Here is a 21,136-nt window from a genome sequence, read left to right as displayed (position 1 = left end):
GTTGGCCAATAAAAGTGGCGCTGTCTACAGTCAGTGGCTCCATGTGTAGCAAGCAATGTGGGATATCTCTAATGAATGCAAGGAGGAATAAAAACTACGGAATTAAGTTAAATGAGAAGGAGTAGGCTACAACGAGCAACCATCAGGTAGGCTGTTTTAATTTGAATGGAATTGTAGACAACGATGGGAAGTGCGTCAAAATAGCCTCAAGTAGCCTTGGTAGCGAGCTAAGTTAGCTAGCTGACTAACACAGCTGGTTGTCTTAGCTATCTTCATTACATCGATTTGATGCTGTCAAGACCGGCACGACCAGATGGAATGATAACCTATGGCATGTACAAGTTTGACTAGCTAGTGTGAGTCTGTTTGGTCCCTGCAGTCACTGGCGCAAGCAACACACGTGCACACCCACGCTCATATAGAAACTAAAAAGAATGGTGGCCATTGTGTCACAAAGTTCTAGTGCTTAGAGCTATTCACTGCACCATCACCCAGGCTATAATGTAATTTAACCCAACGATCTGAAGGGAGAGCGGGAAAGTGAAGGGAGGGATAAAAGAATTAAGAGATCATGAAAGATGCCGAAAGGAGCACTCTCTGTGCCAGAATCACTGGTTCAGAGCTAATCAGGCTTTGACCTAAAACCCCTTTGTCATTGGTGTGTGTAATTTGTAATAGTCTTGAGCCCCTTTTGTTAACATATTGGTGGAAGGTCATTGGAATGGGCTGCTGATTGCCTTGACGCAATTCTCCACTCTCATGTTAGGAACAGCAGACAATCCAACCTGGTCAGAGCATTTTCTATTATTTTGCCTTAAGTAACCTGTCTTATGCATGTAACCATACCAAATGGAAAATCTCATACTAATTTTAGTATCCTGGATTTACATTTGCTATGTTACATCTAGTCTGAGAGCAGGCTGGACAATCCACTCTATTTCCTCTCAACCAGCTGTAATTAAGCTACAGCCTTTTAACTTCTGTATTGTCACCAGTGACCCAATTTTATTTTTTATATGTATATATATATTTGTGCTATTTTTTTTTCTTCTCTTTTGAATGTGTCACTCCCAATTAGGCCTATTTTCGATGTCTTCCATCTCTTTCTTGGTATTTCCCTTCCTCTTTCTCAGTCATCAACGCTGGCATGAGGAAATTCTTCCTCCAGGCCAATGATCAGCAGGACCTGGTGGACTGGGTGAACGCTCTCAACAAGGCCACCAAAATCACTGTGAGTCTCTCACTAAATGCTGCACTGTCTTTTATTGCTGGGGACTTGTTTCACACACAAGAAGACATAGCCTAGTCCTCTTTAGAAAACTATGACTTCCTGTTAATGACTGAAGTCATAGAGTCCTAGTAAAATCTCAAGATTTCCTGTGTGTGTGATAGTCAAGAGGGTGACTGGCAGAATGGTTATTGTTAGGAGAGACCTTTCTGGGCGGCAGGTAGCCTAACGGTTAGAACGTTGGGCAAGTAACCGAAAGGTCACTGGTTTGACCACAGAGCTAGAAACGGGAGTAATCAGTAAAAGTAGTAAAACAGGAGGAATCAAGGTATCCTGTACATGTTAGGAATGTTTTTCACACCATTTTCTCTTGCAGGTGCCAAAGTCCTATGATGGCCAACAGAATGTGGAGACCCAGAAAGCCCTTATGGACAACCTGGGACCCAAGAAGCAGGTCTCCTACAGGACTGACATCATCGGGGGAGTTCCCATCATAACCCAGATGCAGGTAGGCAAGGCCAGCCCCCCTATCTGTCCCTAACCCTAGCTAGTTCATTTTCAGTAGAGTTGCAGTTGATAGTTTGAGCATCTACAGACCATTTTTAGCGGACTACACAACTCAGGTGTACCCCCCTCCCCGCCCAAAAGCAGGAAAGGGGAGAGGGCCAGGAGGGTTCCGAGCGAGAGTTGCTGCATAGATCCCACAACCAGCTGCCATACTTCCTGGGCAGGCCGACCCAAGACAAGACGGTCATCAAGTCTGGCTATTGTGTGAAGCAGGGAGCTGTGGTGAGTGCAGGGGACTATAGTGGGTTACAGTAGGGGGGCTCTTAGTTTGAGGTCTGGAGTGTTACAGTAGGGGGGCAGTAGAATGAAGAAGGAATGTGTGTTTTTATGCTCTTTTACCCAGATGAGGAATTGGAAAAGGAGATATTTCTTACTGGAGGAGAACTCAATGAGTTACTTCAAATCAGATCTGGTAAGTCCTTTTCATCAACACTGGAAAGCATACTACAATGACTTATTACTCACACACACTCGCTTGTCCTGGCATGCTCCACCTCATGTTCCTGGAATCTTGTGCCTCTGCTACACATGTCCTAGCATGTCCCTGTCTATGTACCCTACTACACACACTCCACGAAGAACTTCCATGCTTGCCCATATTTTTCTCCAGCATGTCTATTTATCATCAACAGTGCCCAAGGACAGTCTTTCTCCCTTGTCGTCTTTGTGTTCCAAATAATACTGTATCAATAAGGCCTTGAAAGTTAGTTTTGCTCAACAGAAAAGGAGTCCAAAAGACCAGTGCATTAAAAAAATGTAACTTTTTAAAAAATTGTCCAAGGCGCACTTTGAAGTGGCTAGAACAGTCCACATTTACTTTTCCTCTGCAAACAAAACAAGTAATGAATAGAAAAATCAGACAACCCCATTGTAAAATAGTTGATCAATTTACCTAGTCAGCTTGTGTGTTCAATGTGAGAGAAATATTCCTCTCGAGGCGCATTCAAGTTACGAGTGCCATAGGGAGGGAATTCCCAGAATCTAATATACAATGCATTCGGAAAGTATTTAGACCCCTTTTTCCCCATTACAGCCTTATTCTAAAATGAATTAAATAACACATTTTCCTCATCAATCTACACAGTGCCCCATAATGACAAAGCGAAAACAGGTTTTTAGAAATGTTTACAAATGTGTATATATATAAAAAAAAAACAGATACCTTATTTACATAAGTATTCAGACCCTTTGCTATGTGACTTGAAATTCAGCTCAGGTGCATCCTGTTTCCATTGATCATCCTTGAGATGTTTCTACAACTTGGAGTCAACCTGTGTTAAATGCAATTGATTGAACAGGATTTGGAAGGGCACACACCTGTCTATATAAGGTCCCACAGTTGACAGTGCATGTCAGAGCAAAAACCAAGCCATGAGGTCAAAGGAATTGTCTGTAGCGCTCCGAGACAGGATTGTGTCAAGGCACAGATCTGGGGAATGGTACCAAAAAATGTCTGCAGCATTAAATGTCCCCAAGAGCACAGTGGCCTCCATCATTCTTAAATGGAAGAAGTTTGGATCCACCTGGCCAAACTGAGCAAATGGGGGAGAAGGGCCTTGGTCAGAGAGGTGCTCAAGAACCCAATGGTCCTCTGTGGAGATGAGAGAACCTTCCTGAAGGACAACCATCTCTGCAGCACTCCACCAATAAGGCATTTATGGTAGAGTGGCCAGATGGAAGCCACTCCTCAGTAAAAAGGCACATGACAGCCTCTTGGAGTTTGCCAAAAGGCACCTAAAGGACTCATACCATGAGAAACAAGATTCTCTGGTCTGATGAAACCAAGATTGAACTCTTTGACCTGAATGCCCAGTGTCATGTCTGGAGGAGACCTGGCACCATCCCTATGGTGAAACGTGGTGGCGGCATCCTGTTGTGGTGATGTTTTTCAGCGGCAAGGACTAGGAGACTAGTCAGGATCGAGGCAAAGATGAACGGAGCAAAGTACAGAGGGATCCTTGATTAAAACCTTCTCAGGACCTCGGACTGGGGTGAGGGTTTACCTTCCAACAGGACAACGACCCTAAACACACAGCCAAGACAACACAGGAGTGGCTTCGGGACAAGTCTCCAAATGTCCTTGAGTGGCCCAGCCAGAGCCTGGACTTGAACCCGATCGAACATCTCTGGAGAGACCTGAAAATAGCTGTGCAGTGACACTCCCCATCCAACCTGACAGAGCTTGAGAGGATCTGCAGTGAAGAATGGGAGAAACTCCCCAAATACTGGTGTGCCAAGCTTGTAGTGTCATACCCAAGAAGACTCATGCCTGTAATCGCTGCCAAAGGTGCTTCAACAAAGTACTGAGTAAAGGGTCTGAGTACTTATGTGAATGTGATATTTCAGATTTTAATTTGTAATACATTTTCAAAAATTTCAATTGAACTGTTTTTGCTTTGTTATTGTGTGTAATTTATTTTATAATAAGGCTGTAACGCAACAACATGTTGAAAGAGAAGCTAAGTTGGTGTGTGGGGAGGGGGGTTGGTTTAGTAAAATCATCACCATCTCCACGGTAACCCTGTAAATAGCAGGAATGGGCAGATGAGGTTAACATTACAACAATTATTATCTGAGAATATTTTGAATAGTCGAACAGTGCGCACAAAATAAAACTCCTGGTCGCACTGCAAACAATTTCGTTGCATATTCGGCCAAATTGATCGCACTTTAAAGCTCTGACTGGCGTTGTGCTTCCAAACTGGGTATTTCACTTGCGCAGCCCGTATCAAAATGTATTTTTCCGGTTAGGCCTACTTTAGACATTTTTGCATGAGTTAGTCTATCCAGGCAAAGTAAACTTGGGAATGTGTCGTATTCTCACGTGGGGAGAATCAAAATAAGCTCTGCGCGTGGACCAATTAGAAAACTGTAGCACCACACAAATAAGGGACAGTTCCCGGTGTTGTGCCGAAAATCTCCCCCCTGCCAGAATACCCCCCTTATAATTTCCATACTTTTGTGGCTAATCAAATACTTTCTGTGGCAAATATCAGTCAAATACTTTCAATAGAACAAACTTCACGTCAGGATAGACAACCGAAATGAATCATTTAATGTATGTGTGTTATGTTAAACATAGAGGAGGGAGTAAAATGTTGCCAGTCAATACACATTTCAGAACAACTATGGCTGAGTTATTATCCTTACACTTTCAAAAATACTAGTCGAATAAGACACGGGAGAGATTACGAATTTTGGCAAAGAGATTTATTTATAGATTAATACAAAATCGGAAGCGGATTTAGGTACGGGTTGCTTCTGCACGGGGTGCCCCCGGGGGCGGGCGCTGAAGGGGGGTTAGCCCATACAAGCTAGAACCGCCACATACACTTGAAACAAATAGCCAAACTGAAAACTGCAGACAAAAATGCTTTCTGCTACTAAGATCAGTGAAATGTAGGCTAAACTGACAACGGAGTGAAGAGCAGAAATCTCAACTAGCATGCAAGTTGCAGCAATGAAGAACGCGAAGGGGGGGATTTTCGGCGCAATTAAAAAAAAAAAATGTTATGGCTCACTCACGGGAACATGGGTATCCAAACAGATGCAGGACTCTATTAATGATTAGCCCAATAGTGCAAATGCAGATAGGCAACCCCATGTTTCAGCCTATTTATTTATAGCCACTATGCTGCATTAGTGGGGCTACAGGTGATAATGCTTATTGCTAATAGCATACCTGATAATATGGATTTAAGGTTAGAGGGTAGAGTTGCTCCCCCTCCTATGTTCGAATATTTTTTTACAAATACTTTAACCAGTATGTTCTTTAGCTCATTTCCAGAGGTGGACATTATATTTTAGATTGTCAGCATTTCAGTCATTTTGGAGTAGAATGTCCTTTTTAAAAAGTCGCCAGAACTGAGTTATAGCACACGTTATACATTTTGGGTTCTTAAATCCTCTTGACCCCCCCTCCAGGAGAAGGACCCTCTAAGAATTATTCCATTGAAGGACGTCCACAAAGTTCAGGAGTGCAAACAGAGGTACTGCACAACTCTCAGCATTGTCATGGTTGAAGGAAGCCTCTACATTTGCATGTAACTTTGATCACTGTTTATATTTGTATTTCCAGTGACATCATGATGAGGGATAATCTCTTTGAGGTTGTCACCACATCTAGGACCTTTTACATTCAAGTGAGAAGAGATTAAACATATTTATTTTTTCTATGACATGTCTAGATTAATATTAAGAAATATCCCACTCAGTATATGTATTTCTCTCACCTCTGACTCTCCCCCTTTACAATTTCCACTGTTGTCCCCTGTCTCTTCTCTCCCTGCAGGCTGACAGTCCAGAGGAGATGCACAGCTGGATCAAGGCTGTCTCTGGGGCCATCGTAGCCCTGCGGGGACCTGGGAGATCTGCAGCCACAGTACGTAACCACCCGCCATGTCACTGGGATTATAGGGCTACTGCATGCCATCTGGCTCTTATGTTCAGTCTCCCGTCTGTCTGGTCCTTAGTAGAAACACAAATTGATCTGTTCTCTATTTGTGTCACGTGTTCATGGCAGCCCAACACACACACACAAACAGTGGGGATGCAGGGAGGAGTGTAAAGTATGTGTCACTTTCTGTACTCACTACGGAGGGTAGAGGTTGGTCCCCCTCCTGCTGTAGGTGTTAGCCCCCCTGGCACAGCATAGGCAATGCAGTTGCCACATCTCCTCTTTTCTCTTCCACTCCCTCTCTTTTCCCCCTGTACTGTGGACAAGCCTGGCCCTTCCCAACCTGCTCTAATCCAGCTGTCCACTGTGTTGTTGCAGATGCGGCAAGCCAGACGGCTGTCGAACCCCTGTATACAGAGGTATACGGCCCGAATCGGGGAGTGCAGCACGTATGTCAGCTCCTGTTCCCCAAAGCTCCTTCTCTGTACTGTTGTTTTTCACTAACCTTTGGTTTTTGATGTCATGGAGTGGACTGGAGAGTCACCACTCTGCCTCCCTAAAAACCGAACTGTAAATGACCTCCCTGTGTGGGCTCTAACCTCTCCACCCCGCTGCCCATTCTGTAACTCCAACTCAGACCTCCTCTACCTCTGCTTCTTTGCTTTTCCTGTCATCCTGTTCATGCTATACCTCAGCTCTGGGGTTAGTCCCATAAACTCATTCCCTTGATTTAATGTAGCTTAAAGAGATACTGCGAAATTCTGGAATTTAGAGTCCGATGAACTCGTTGATAGATTTTTAGATCTGTGTGCTGTGTAAGGGACGTTTGTGGTAGTTTCGCAATGCTACCGTAACTGTAGACTTCATCATTACACTAACGCTAGTTAGCATTGGCTCACAATACTACCGCTAACTTCCTTCATACAGCACGCAGAGACATAAACATGGTATCCAAGAGTTCATCTGACTGAGTAAGTAGAACCACAATCTCCCAGTATCCCTTTAACTTCCCTGGACCTTTGCAGCTAGTCACTGCCTCCCATTCACTTCCACACCCACTCCTCCCGCTCTTAACCGCAGGTAGCCTAGCGGTTAAGATCATTGGGCCAGTAATCAAAAGGTTGCTAGGAGCCAACTAGGTGAAAAATGTGTCTGTGCCCTTGAGCAAGGCACCTTAACCCTAATTGCTCCTGTAAGTCGCTCTGCATGAGCGACTACTAAATTCATAAAATATAACTTGCTATTGTGGCTCTGTTACCATTTGAAGATGACTAAACTTTTTAAATATCCCTCTGCAACTTTGAAAACCCTTACCACACACACACACACACACACACACACATTTGAAATCTGTACTAACGCATCTCTGGTACAAGCACAATTTACAAAAGGTATAAAATCGCTTGTTTCCCCTTTCGATGGTCTTCGTATTGATTGTTCAATGGGTGTATAATGGAGCCAGCCTGATTTGAATCTTACCTTAGTGTGCACTTGTTCACTTCCCCTAATGGATTTAAAAGTAAAGGACAATATGGTGGAAACACCCAATGCTTTTTAAATGCGTCGTAGGGAGGGAGTGTATGAATGCACACTTCAGGAGAATTGGGACGCTACCTCTCTAAGATGTGTTGTGTAAAAAATGTTGTACAAACCTGTTTCCTGTTTCTGTCTATATCACTTCATATGTGCTCTCACACTCTCCTTGTCTCTCTTTCTCTCTCTCGCTCTCTCTGCAGTCTCCTGCAGCTGTGTACCTGTCTTAGATGTCTCACATCCTGCCTGTCTCTAGTTCTACTTCCTGTCCGCTGCCTGTATTTCTGTTTACTCTCTCACACCGTCGACTTGCATAACCCAGTTAACGTCAAACTTTATTTAAAAAAATGAGAATAAACTTCATCTTTGGGAGCTAAACCACAATCATCTTGACATAAATAACTGTTTAGCTGTTTGTTTGCGTTGTGTATGATGACTTCCTCTGTGTATGTACACTCGGAAGCTCATGAACTAACCGACCTAGCATACCTGAAGAATCACGTAGCCCTTTGTTTGTTCACACACAGGCCGTTATGGTGTCGGTGTTTCTGTTGAATGGCCTGCTTCAAGTCATGCAATTAAACTGCTCATTCAGTACCAGTCAAAAGTTTGGACACACCTACTCATTCCAGGGTTTTTCTTTATTTTTACTATTTTCTACATTGTAGAATAATAGTGAAGACATCAAAACTATGAAATAACACACATGGAATCATGTAGTAACCAAAAAAGTGTTAAACGAATCAAAATATATTCTATTTTTGAGATTCTTCAAAGTAGCAACCCTTTGCCTTGATGACAGTTTTGCACACTCTTGGCATTCTGTCAACCAGCTTCATGAGGTAATCACCTTGTGTGCATTTCAATTAACAGGTGTGCCTTGTTAATTTATGGAATTTCTTTCCTTAATGCGTTTGAGCCAATCAGTTTTGTGACAAGGTTGGGGTGGTATATAAAATATTTAAAAAAATAAAGTATGTAAAAGACCAAGTCCATATTATGGCAAGAACAGCTCAAATAAGCAAAGAGAAACAACAGTCCATTACTTTTAGACATGAAGTTTAGTCAATCTGGAAAATTTCAACGACTTCGAGGATTTCAAGGAAAATTTCAAGTTTCTTCAAGTGCAGTTGCAAAAATCATCAAGCACTATGATGAAACTGGCTCTCATGAGGACCACCACAGGAAAGGAAGACCCAGAGTTACCTCTGCTGCAGGTAGGTACCTCTAAATGCTTCAGAGTTCAAGTAACAGACACATCTGAACATCAACTGTTCAGAGGAGACTGCGTGAATCAGGCCTTCATGGTCGAATTGTTGCAAAGAAACCACTACTAAAAGACACCAATAAGAAGAGACTTGCTTGAGCCTAGAAACATGAGCAATAGACGTTAGACCAGTGGAAATCTGTCTTTTGGTGTGACAAGTCCAAATTTGAGATTTTTGGTTCCGACCGCCATGTCTATGTGAGACGCAGAGTAGGTGAACGGATGATCTCCGCATGTGTGGTTCCCACCATGAAGCATGTAGGAGGTGGTGTGATGGTGTGGGGGTGCTTTGCTGGTGACGCTGTCAGTGAATTATTTAGAATTCAAGGCACACTTAACCAGCATGGCTACCACAGCATTCTGCAGCAATACGCCATACCATCTGGTTTGGGCATAGTCCCACTATCATTAGTTTTTCAACAGGACAATGACCCAACACACCGCCAGGCTGTGTAAGGGCTATTTGACCAAGAAGGAGAGCGATGGAGCGCTGCATCAGATGACCTGGCCTCCACAATCACCCGACATCTACCCAATTAAGATGGTTTGGGATGAGTTGGACCGCAGATTGAAGGAAAAGCAGCCAACAAGTGCTCAGCATATGTGGGAAGTCCTTCAAGACTGCTGGAAAAGCATTCCAGGTGAAGCTGTTTGAGAGAATTCCAAGAGTGTGCAAAGCTGTGATCAAGGCAAAAAGGGTGGCTACTTTGAAGAATATCAAATATATTTAGATTTTTTAACACTTTTTTTTGGTTACTACATTATTCCATATGTGTTATTTCATAGTTTTGATGTTTTCACTATTATTCTACAATGTAGAAAATAGTAAAGGGGAAAAACCCTGGAATGAGCAGGTGTCCAAACTTTCGGCTGGTACTGCACGTTTTTACATGTTCTCTGTCCGGCTGTATGTTTGAATTAATGGTACAGAATTATGATGACTTTGGTGATGTTTTCCATATAATTTTGAACTGATGGGGGGGATTTTGAAATGCCAGCATGGGCAATCAGGTGTTCTTTTATTTAGGTTCACAAACTGTTTTTGCTGGGTGAATGGATTGGGTTAACAACTAATACGTGCTACTTGGCTTGCTCCCTCCTTAAAACTTCTTCGGGATTGGTGTCCCTTCCACGGGATGGTTGAGCTAACGTAGGCTAATGCGATTAGTATGAGGTTGTACGTAACAAGAACATTTCCCAGGACATTGACATATCTGATATTGGCAGAAAGCTTACATTTTTGTTAATCTAACTGCACTGTCCAATTTACAGTAGCTATTAAAGTGAAATAATACCATGCTATTGTTTGAGGAGAGTGCACAATTTTGAACAAATTGGGCACATTTGGGCTGTCTTGATACAAAATTTTGAACAGAAATGAAATGGTTCATTGGATCAGTCTAGAACTTTTCACATACACTGCTGTCATCTAGTGGCCAACATCTACATTGCACCTGGCCTGGAATAATACATTATGGCCTTTCTCTTGCATTTCAAAGATGATTATACAAAATAACATTTTTTTGTTTCTTTGTATTATCTTTTACCAGATCTATTGTGTTATTCTCCTACATTCCTTTCATATTTCCACAAACTTCAGTGTTTCCTTTCAAATGGTACCAAGAATATACATATCCTTGCTTCAGGGCCTGACCTTAGATTTCGTTATGTCATTTTAGGCAAAAAATTTTAAAAGGGGACGGATCCGTAACAACACCACCAACTGGTCACTGATATGTTCTTTCTTTATTCTTCACCTCCTCTTGTTTTTACAGAGAGTGAAATGACAGTAAAATACTAACTTTAAAAAAAACAAGCACTACTGCTACTGCTTGCACTACCACCGTCACAGCTTTACCAGCACTTCTACTGTCTGCTACTACTACCACTGCTGCTGCATCAGCCGCTACACCACAAGTCTGCAACTGACTCTATTCACAACTATTTTCCAAATTAGATTTTCGTCACCGCCCTTGGTCCCTGTCTGACTGTGATTCTGTGGGACACACCCCTCTGTCCTCTCTCAGCAGGAGCACTGTGGCTGTTCCTCCCCTTCCACATTCTACCGCAGCCACCCGGGGCCCCCCGTCCCTCGCTCGCCCATATCTGCAGTGCCACCCTACCCAGGGTGCCCTGCTGTCGCGGGCGGTGCACGCCCGGAGCCTGGCGTGGGACAGCGAGCATTTCATGAGCCTCCTGCCACGACCCAGCCACGCCCGACTGTCACTGCAGGAGACACGCCTGTCCAAGTGACCGCTGCCACCACCCTCGAGTCGCCATGGAGACGGTGCAGCACCTTTGAGGGCTACCCACCAGAACCCCCCTTTGACTTGGACCCTGCCGACCTGCGGTCAGTGAAGTCTGACCCCTATCCATAAACTAGGAGATAATGTGTGACAACAGGGATAATGGAGGAAATGAGAGGAGTGCTTTTGAATAACCGAGAGAAGCAGAACCAGGGGGCTGCTGGTCTCCTCCACCAAACTGACCGGAAGTCATCTGGATAGAAATGGCAGAAAGCAGGAACTGGACTCCATGCCAAAGTGAATGACTGTATAATATGTCTGACCTCCATCCATCTCATGTTACCTAACCCAACTAGTCAACCCTGGTCAGATATTAGAGTTGAGTCACTCAGGGACAGGGGGTTGCGTTCTCTCCTGGTGTTTCATTGTTATTCATCTGCTCAGTTGAAGTCGAGGCCTGTGGGCACATACATAAAGTCATGCAATCAGCTGTGTGTCTGTGTGTGTAGGGAGGGTGGGATTCACACTGAGTTCTACGCCAAAGATTTGTCATTTGCCATTTTCTCCCACCTCAGATGAAACGTTAATGTTCATTTAGATTTAATTAGATTAAAAATGTAATGAAGAGTTTTACCTGCAACTCATGACTAGACACAAAGATTAAGTTAACAATTTGTGAGCTAGTGAGTGTATATTTTAAGGGAGCAAGCTATATTCTCTGAGGGAATAGTTGTCAAGCTACAGAAATAATCATGCCTGGTCATTTCATACATTCACTGTTGTTCTTATTGAACGTTGTCTTTATTTTTAACTTTAACGTATGGTGTATGACCCAAATTATTCTAACAGACATTTTCTTTATCTGATTTTAAAACCTACATACAATCCCACTGAAGATCCACACCATAATATTACAGTTAGAAAGTTGTTGGCACACACTGTGGACTGGTACGAGAGGACTGTGCAGCTCCAAAGCAAGCCATGTGGGTCGTTCCACCAATTCAATGCCTTTTTGAGAAGTATAAATTGGTAGAAAAAAACATTTATTTCACCTTTATTTAGCATTCTGTCATAAAGAGCACATTTTCAACTTTAGCAAGTCTTTATTCAGATGCAAAAAATCTGATTTATTGTATTCTTTGTGTGGTCTATATTAAAGGCTACTTCATTTAATTGAACAGACTTAAATGTGATGTTGGTGCACAATTTTTACTTAACATATCAAAGGGAAGCAAAAGGCACTCATTTCGTGCAACGATCCACGGATGTTTGCCTAATCCTGCAGGGTACTGTTTTGGGGTTATCTTCGGACTTGTACCAATAGGAGTTCAGTGGGGGAGTGAGTTGAGCGACAGAGTAAAGGTGGCTTCAGTACGGGACCAAAGTCAACAGCAGTCACTACTAGGGAAGGGATGGCCAGAGTGTCTTGCAGAGATGATGTTTAAATAAATACAGGTCACCAAACCTGTCTGACCTCTTCAGACCTGTATACTGTACAGTGGCTTCAACCATTTTAGTGACTGCTGCCCTATTTGTTGAGTTATGACAATGACAGCTGCTGTTTTGTGTGTGTGAAAACATTGGTTTTCTTCAACAGTTTATTATGGGATGGTTTTATATTATGTGGTAAGATGTATATTTCCGTTTGAACTTCCCTGTGCCTGTATTGCCAGGTAGTGGAGGTTAACCCAACAATACAACTCAAAGGTCTTATTTCAATAGCTCTCAGTAGTGGTTTTGCAAAACCATATAGCTACTAAAGTGCCATAAATTCTATAAAAATAAATAAAAGTTATTCTAACCCTTTTTGTCTTGTGTACTAGATTTTAATTATGTGGCTATTTATTACGTGGATGACTTGAAAGAAATACTTTAAAAATGTTCATTTGTTGATTTAATTATTGCAAATCAGTTCAATCAAGATGAGCAGTTGCTCATACAACTCCCACTGGTCATTAATTAACACATTTTCAAATAAAATCAAGGACTAAATCCAGATAAAGCAGACAATTCTATGAATGCATAAAAAACTGGAATAAACTGCTAAATATTAAGAAATGGCTTAACAGCTCTTACGTAGCCTCACACTTAATTGTATGACTACTCTGCCCCCTGGTGGTGAAATGTAAACAGTTAACTTTCTTCCCAGGGTGGAAATGCCACTATTGACTCACTCCTATACAGCCTGAACTTTGGTAATGATGGTCAGTCAGCATTATTTGTGTGTCCAATCATTGACCTGTCAAGTCTGAACAGGGTGTGGTGGTATGAGTTGTGTTTAGTCGAATGGGGTCCCACAGTGACCAATGATGATGCCATACGGTTGCTTGTGGAAAACAAAAACGACTACATCTGGATTGACTCAGGGCCAGTAAGAAGTGGGTGAGGTAGCCCAGTCTGTATATGCTTTTATTGGCCTGCAACAGTGACTTTTGTTGGGCTTCAACATTGTTTTGATCACACGGACTGGGATATGTTCTGGGTACCTTCAGAGAATAACATTGACGTTTACACGGACACGGTGACTAGGGTTCGTCAGGAAGCGTATAGGGGATGTTCCCACGGTGTCTATTAAAACCCACCCAAACCAGAAACTGGATAGATGGCAGCATTCGCGCAAAACTGAAAGCGCGAACCACCTTATTTAACCATGGAAAGGTAACTGGGAATATGGCCGAATACAAACAGTGTAGTTATTCCCTCCGTAAGGCAATCAAACAGGCAAAATGTCAGTACAGAGACAAAGTGGAGTCGCAATTCAACGCCTCAGACCCGAGACGTATGTGGCAGGCAGTGGCGACCCGTCATTAAGGGCAGGTGGGGCTCCCCACATTTTAGTTTAAAAAAAAAATTCTACAAAATATTGGGGGGGCTTGCCTGTTTTTCATGTTATTTTGGCCTGCAACAGTGTCACATATCAGTTTGCAAATAATGTAAAAAAGAATCCTTGAGTTAATGAAGCCGCATACAGCAAACATGGTCTCTTTTTTTCTTTCTTGAGAAAGGCAGCTCCAAAATGCAGGTGTTTCAGCCTAGCCCAGCGCTTTCTGTGGTGGTGGGGCAGCCAGTGGGAAATACGGAGCGTAGGGGTTGGTAATGTCTACTTGCGCTGTGATTGGCTCAGTGTTCTGTCACTCATGGTGACACTACGTCACCGCCGTGTCTAAGGGTAGAGCTAAAAAAATTCAAGCCCCTTGGGTGCTGCCGAAGAGTTACATTAGAAGTGCCCATCCTAGAAGGCTCAAGGTAAGGTCATTGGCCACAGATAAAATTACGTAAAATCACGTTATATCTACTGTAGCTTTGATTGGACTGATCGTGTCAACATCATACTTTCAAAATCTTAGGTAGCAGTCATCATCATGAATCAAGCCGACAATCTACTGGTAAATCCTTTTTAATCCTTGTCATATGAAGAGAAATAATGAAGAGAAATGATAGATAAAACGTATCGGTGCTCATCGACCATTGGACATAAACATTACACAACAAGTTGGAAATCGCAAATTCAACACAAAGTGGTTTGGAAGGAATCAGTGTCTAACTGCAAGCATTGCAAAGCAATCAAATCTAATCAAATCAGACTTTATTTATCACATGCGCCAAATACAAGTGTAGACTTTACTGTGAAATGCTTACTTACAAGCCCTTAACCAACAGTGCAGTTCAAGAAGAGCGTGCTATTCAGTGGAGTGGCTGTGTGGTCCAAGTCTGGGATTAAGGGTCTTTTTTCCAAGTTTAAAATTATAAACATTCAACATTGGCCATGCTGTCAATGAAGCATGATTTGTACCGCGCTCAAAACAACTGTTAACTCGGAACTGGGAAATCTCAGACTTCAGTGAGTCAAGACAACTGGGAACTCGGGGGGGAAAAAATAGCTCAGACTGGGTCATCCAACTCGGAATTGAAAAATCGGGAACTCGGGCATGTTTCTAGAGCTACGACCTGAAGATCAATGATGTCATCATGATTCAACCTTTTTTCAGAGTTCCCAATTGTCTTGAAAGCACCATAAATCCAGAGAATGCCAGACGTTGCCTTCCTGTTCAAGTGAGCACAGCACAACAAGGTGAGTCCAAAAATGTCTTGTATGCTGCTGCATAAATGATGTACTATGCCAGGGAGATATGTATACTCCCTGGCATAGTACATAGCTAAGAAAGTAATACTAAGTGTATGTTGTGTAGTAAGCTGATATTAGCCCATATTCCTCACCCTAATAATTTGGTCTATTATCCCCTCTTAATTTCTCCTACTGTTCTGACTTGGTGGTGTACATGTAGCCTATAACCTGTTTTAGAGAAATGTAATCATCGAATATTGTAAGAGCTTTCATTGTCTGCTTATATGCCCCCTTTATTTATCCTATGGTTCTGACTTGGTGTACAGGGAGAACACCCATGTTCTGAATTCTGTCACTGTACATTTCAAAAGTGCTGAACAAATAGTTAAATTGACTACGTCCGTCCTAACTTGCTTATTAATGTCTTAATCGAAATTACAGATTGCCTCTTATCCGCTTGTTGTCCCCTAATGCCGTAGTTTGTACATCTCAATTGTCAGTACAAACCACATTTGTTTAAGCAAGTCAGCCAAATCAGCTATGTTTTTTTAAAAGGCAATAAATGAGGCTGAATGAACTGTTTCGCTGCCAGGCAAGGCTCTGCTGATAGCCAGGTGTAGCGGTGGTAAGGTGTTGGGACTGCTGTTGGGACAGCTTTACAGTTTGTGGGCAATGTTTGTCACCGTTATAGTGCAATAATGTATTGTTTAGTGTTGTGTAGTGGCCTTGCATGCCACATATTTTTTTTGCCCCACCAAAATTTACATGCTAAAATCACCACTGTTGGCAGGGACAACAGACACTCACGGATTACAAAGGGCAAAAAACACCATCTTGCTCCCAGACAAGCTAAACGCCTTCGCCCGCTTTGAGGATAACACAGTGCCACCGATGTGGCCCGCTCCCAAGGACTGTGGGCTCTCATTCTCCGTGGCCGACGTGAGTAAGACATTTAAGCGTGTTAATCCTCGCAAGTCTGGCTGGACCCAGACAGCCTCTCTAGCCCACATCCTCAGAGCATGCGCAAACCATCTGGCTGGAGTGTTTATGGACATATTCAAACTCTTCCTATCCCAGTTTGCTGTCCCCACTTGCTTCAATATGTCCACCATTGTTCCTGTACCCAAGAAAGCAAAGGTAACAGAACTAAATGGCTATCGCCCCGTAGCACTCACTTCTGTCATCATGAAGTGCTTTGAGAGGCTAGTTAAGGATCATATCACCTCTACCTTACCTGACACCCTTGACCCACTTCAATTTGCTTACCGCGCCAATAGATCCAAAGACGATGCAATCGACATTGCACTGCACACTGCCCTATCCCATCTGGACAAAAGGAATACCGATGTAAGAATGCTGTTCATTGACTATAGCTCAGTCTTCAACACTATTGTACCCTCCAAGCTCATCATTAAGCTTGGGGCCCTGGGTCTGAACCCCGCCCTGTGCAACTGGGTACTGGACTTCCTGCCGGGCCGCCCCCAAGTGGTGAAGGTAGAAAACAACACCTCCACTTCGCTGATCCTCAACACAAAGGCCCCACAAAGGTGTTTGCTCAGCCCCATCCTGTACTCCCTGTTCACCCATGACTGCGTGGCCACGCACGCCTCCAACTCAAGTTTGCAGACGACACAACAGTAGTATGCCTGATTACCAACAATGACGAGAAAGCCTACAGGGAAGAGGTAAAGGCCCTGGAGGAGTGGTGCCAGGAAAATAACCTCTCCCTCAACGTCAATAAAATGAAGGAGCTGATCGTGGACTTCAGGAAACAGCAGAGGGAGCATGCCCCTATCCACATTGACGACCGCAGTAGGGAAGGAAGAAAGCTTCAAGTTCCTCGGTGTACACATCACTGACGATCTGAAATGGTCCACCCACACAGACAGTGTGGTGAAGAAGGCGCAACAGTGCCTCTTCAACCTCAGGAGGCTGAATAAATTTGGCTTGGCCCCTTAGACCCTCACAAACTTTTACAGATGCACAATTGAGAGCATCCTGTCGGGCTGTATCAATGCCTGGTACGGCAACTGCACTGCCCACAACCACAGGGCTCTCCAGATTGTGGTACAGTCTGCCCAACGTATCATTGTGGGCACACTGCCTGCCCTCCAGGACACCCACGGCACCCGATGTCACAGGAAGGCCACAAAGATTATCAAGGACATCAACCACCCGAGCCACGGCCTGTTCACCCCACTATCATCCAGAAGGTGAGGTCAGTACAAGTGCATCAAAGCGGGTCCTGAGAGACTGAAAAACAGCTTCTATCTCAAGGCCATCAGACTATTAAATAGCCATCACTAGCCGGTTACATAACCCTGCACTTTAGAGGCTGCTGCTCTATATACATAGACATGGAATCACTGGTCACTTTAATAATGGAACACTAGTCACTTTAATAATGTTTACACACTGCTTTACTCATCTCATATGTATACACTATTCTATTCTACTGTATTTTAGTCAATTCCCCTCCGACATTGTTCGTCCTAATATTTATATATTTATTTTAATTTTAGATTATAACATCTGCTAAATATGTGCATGTGACCAATACATTTTGATTTGACTAATATAGTGGCAGTTTGGCCCTAGAGAGACCTCTGCATTTGCTCATTCGGAATCATACAGATCACATCAACAATGGGTCCAAGTTAACAAGACAAATCTCGTCTTCTTTAACTTATTAGGGTGTAACCTAAAGCAGGTTGTTTTCATCTGAATATGTTTTAATGGGTTGATGTTGACCTTAAAGGTTGCCATGTCATTTTCCCAACATGCCATTGTCCTCCAAAGCTATACATTCAAATGGGAAGAGTGTTTACAACACCAAACCTCATGAACTCCAGTGTCACTTTTGTTCCACATACCCTCACCCTTTCAATGCAAGACAAAGTGAAAACCATTATGAAAATAGGACCCTCTCCATCCCTGTCCTTTCCTCACTAAGTACCCCTTTGGTTATGGGAGGAGCATGTTAGACAAACCCCATAGCACCACAAGGAACCTTAGGCAACCTCAATCTCAATGCCTGGACCTTGAGTATTGGTCCAACCACCTCATTAAACCATAGTCATTAAAATATCCCTGGCCCATAACCAATCATAGTTTATGGCAGTGATTCATTGGTCCACTGTTTACTGGATCTTTTACAGCCCACCACAGGCATCCAACTTGACAGAGATTTGTTGTTCGCTACACTACAGTATATAAGCCACTAGCTATAACATTGGAATTCATGCTTCTCATGCTAGAAATTGGCCTATTTTTCGTCTAATAAGAGCAATTTGTTTAGTCTTTAATTTGTACAACTTCAGAAACCAGCTTAAGCTTTCTGTTAGAATACCACAAAAAGCAGTTTGCTAATGATCTTATGAACAATGTTGGTTGAATGAAAAAGCTTTGAACGTTAGCTTTGCTTATAAAATTGGTAATGATTGATCCTCACGCAAGTTCCACTCAAATATTGGTTTCTTTTGATTGTTTAGTTTCTGACCGCACATGAAATTATTAATGAATGGGCAAATTGTGTACTTTTTTAAATAAGATTGAGTTAACTAATTATTTTATAAATGGCTTATAACCCACAGCAATCCTAGATGCCTCACACCCTCCCTCTCTGTTGTTTTTGTTGCCTGATTATATGAGTTGAGTAAGTTGCCAAGAGTGACTAAGTCATATAGGGAACAGTAAAAAACAGCATGTTTAGGGCTGAAAATCCAGAATTATTCATGCTTCATGACCTCCTGTGATTTCTTCTGCTGTAGGCGGTCTATATGTATAGCTTCCTATTTGTTGGGGAATTATCATATTAGTTCATCCTGAGCAATGTTATGATGGCACACACATACGTGAATGGATTATCTAAACAGCTACATTTAAATGTTTAGAGAGATAATATAAAGGCAAACATGTTTTAGGGACCACATTTGTAGTTGTTATTTTTTGTTGTGTGTGGGGGGGGGGGTTACAGGTACATTATCCACTTCAAATGACACGTTTATAAAACATGGACCCGTAGGCTGCCACTTTAAAATGTAAATAAAAACATTTAAGAAATATATACGAGTTTAAGGTGACATCAATAAGGGATTCACCTGGTGAGTCTATGCCATGGACAGAGCAAGTGTTCATAATGTTTTGTACACTCAGTGTATACTGTATATGTTTTGTATGTAATGTATGGAATGTGCCTACCTGATTTAGGAGACACTGGGAATAGTTGGAAGTTGGGGCCAATTTCATCGTACAGCGTTTCCTTCGTATAAATACAGTCTGTGAACAAACTTTAAATGTTTATGTTGATGGTTCGGACTACGGGATGCCAAGGTCATATTATTCCATATTCTGTTCAAATACTTTTTTCATGGCTTGCTCAGAATATCAGCTTTCCAAAAGTATAAACGCAACATGTAACATGTGGAGGCCCTGGACTGGTGTGGTTACATGTAGTCTGTGGTTGTAATGCCAACTGGACGTATTGCCAAATTCTCTAAAACAACATTGGAGGTGGCTTATGGTAGAGAAATTAACATTCAATTATCTGGCAACAGCTCTGGTGGACATTCCTGCAGTCAGTATGCCAATGGCACACTCCCTCAAAACCTGAGACAACTGTGGAATTGTGTTGTGTGACAAAACTGAACATTTTAGAGTGGCCTTTATTTGTCTCCAGCACAGTGTGCATCTGTGTCATGATCATGCTGTTTAATCAGCTTCTTGATATGCCACACCTGTCAGGTGCATAGATTATCTTGGTAAAGGATGAATGCTCACTAACAGGGATGTAAACAAATGTGTGCACAAAATATGAGAAGAAAAATAAGCTTTTGTGCATATGGAACATTTCTGGGATCTTTTATTTCAGCTCATGAAACATGGGACCAACACTTTAAATGTTGTGTTTATGTTTTTGTTCAGTGTATTATAGAGATCAGTCCTTTCGGGAGCACAGATCATTTATTTCTAAATCTCATCATTGGATGGTTCGGTAGTTGGATTTCCCAAGGTGCTCCATAGGCCAGCATAGCTGACCTAAGTTGTAAATAAGTGTAAGTGTCTTTCAAATCTTGGATAGTTCTGAAACCATTACTGTCTATAATATTGGCAAGAGAAAGATTCAACATTTCGACCATTGGGTTGATGCAAAAGGTCGCCCCCCAGATCGCAATGCGTTATAGTGACATTTTGGAGTATGGGCATGCCATTTTGATTCCCAGTTACCTGTACATTGCTTTTACATTTTGAGCCAAATAGAAATTGTGTGAGCAATAATAGGACCAAAGTGTAGTTTACATTGTTTAAGGTATATCAGTGAAGACCACCTCTTCCAGGGCAATAGGAGACACCATATGTATCTCTATACTCAGCCAGGGGGCGGACTAAATCCTAGTGCCTAGAAATACAATTTTTAGTTTGGTATGAATAGTCCTATGTCTTGCCCTCTTTGCAAGTTTGTTAATTTTATCTGGAATAACTTACTTTGCCATATCCATTTTGAAACTGCACTATGGTTTTTATCCCAATAGCCAGAAGGGGGAGACAAGGGAAGCATTGAGCTACAGAAATTCAGCCGTGGCAGTATATTCATTTTTACAATAGATATTCTGCCAGTTAAAGCAACTGGGATATTGACTTGATTTCAGTGTTCTGTTAAAGTTTCTGCCAATGGTTTTAGGAAGGAAGTAAATACTGTATATCTATTCCCAGATATTTAAAATGGGAAACGATTGGGATTTCATTAGTAGAGATGGAGTCCTCATCGGGGTCTTGAGAGGCAGTAGGGCAGATTTGGTTAGATTTATTTTATAACTTGAGATGGAGCTGAATT

The 21,136-nt window shown here is 42.4% G+C and overlaps 1 protein-coding gene across 5 annotated transcripts in view; it reads left to right on the top strand.

The window, feature by feature from the left end:
* LOC115193701 (pleckstrin homology domain-containing family A member 1) overlaps nucleotides 1-13,043 on the top strand; it is a 29,048-nt gene extending 16,005 nt beyond the window's left edge. For 2 of the 5 annotated variants that reach the window (XM_029752628.1, XM_029752626.1), the window contains exons 5-14: nucleotides 1,134-1,231; nucleotides 1,605-1,736; nucleotides 1,877-2,017; nucleotides 2,139-2,207; nucleotides 5,720-5,784; nucleotides 5,874-5,937; nucleotides 6,087-6,176; nucleotides 6,570-6,640; nucleotides 7,928-8,002; nucleotides 11,019-11,373. In XM_029752628.1, the coding sequence (XP_029608488.1) occupies nucleotides 1,134-1,231; nucleotides 1,605-1,736; nucleotides 1,877-2,017; nucleotides 2,139-2,207; nucleotides 5,720-5,784; nucleotides 5,874-5,937; nucleotides 6,087-6,176; nucleotides 6,570-6,640; nucleotides 7,928-8,002; nucleotides 11,019-11,244 (1,031 nt within the window). In that variant the 3' untranslated portion in view covers nucleotides 11,245-11,373. Of the gene's footprint in view, nucleotides 1-1,133; nucleotides 1,232-1,604; nucleotides 1,737-1,876; nucleotides 2,018-2,138; nucleotides 2,208-5,719; nucleotides 5,785-5,873; nucleotides 5,938-6,086; nucleotides 6,177-6,569; nucleotides 6,641-7,927; nucleotides 8,003-11,018 lie in introns of all 5 variants that reach the window. The other 3 variants (XM_029752631.1, XM_029752629.1, XM_029752627.1) reach the window with 3 other exon arrangements.
* The last annotated feature ends 8,093 nt before the right edge of the window (nucleotides 13,044-21,136 follow it).

This window comes from Salmo trutta, chromosome 5 (assembly GCF_901001165.1).
Source record: "Salmo trutta chromosome 5, fSalTru1.1, whole genome shotgun sequence".
In the NCBI taxonomy this organism is placed as follows: domain Eukaryota; kingdom Metazoa; phylum Chordata; class Actinopteri; order Salmoniformes; family Salmonidae; genus Salmo; species Salmo trutta.
The sequence above is the reverse complement of the archived record's forward strand: the minus strand, read 5'-3'. Positions and strand labels throughout refer to the sequence as shown.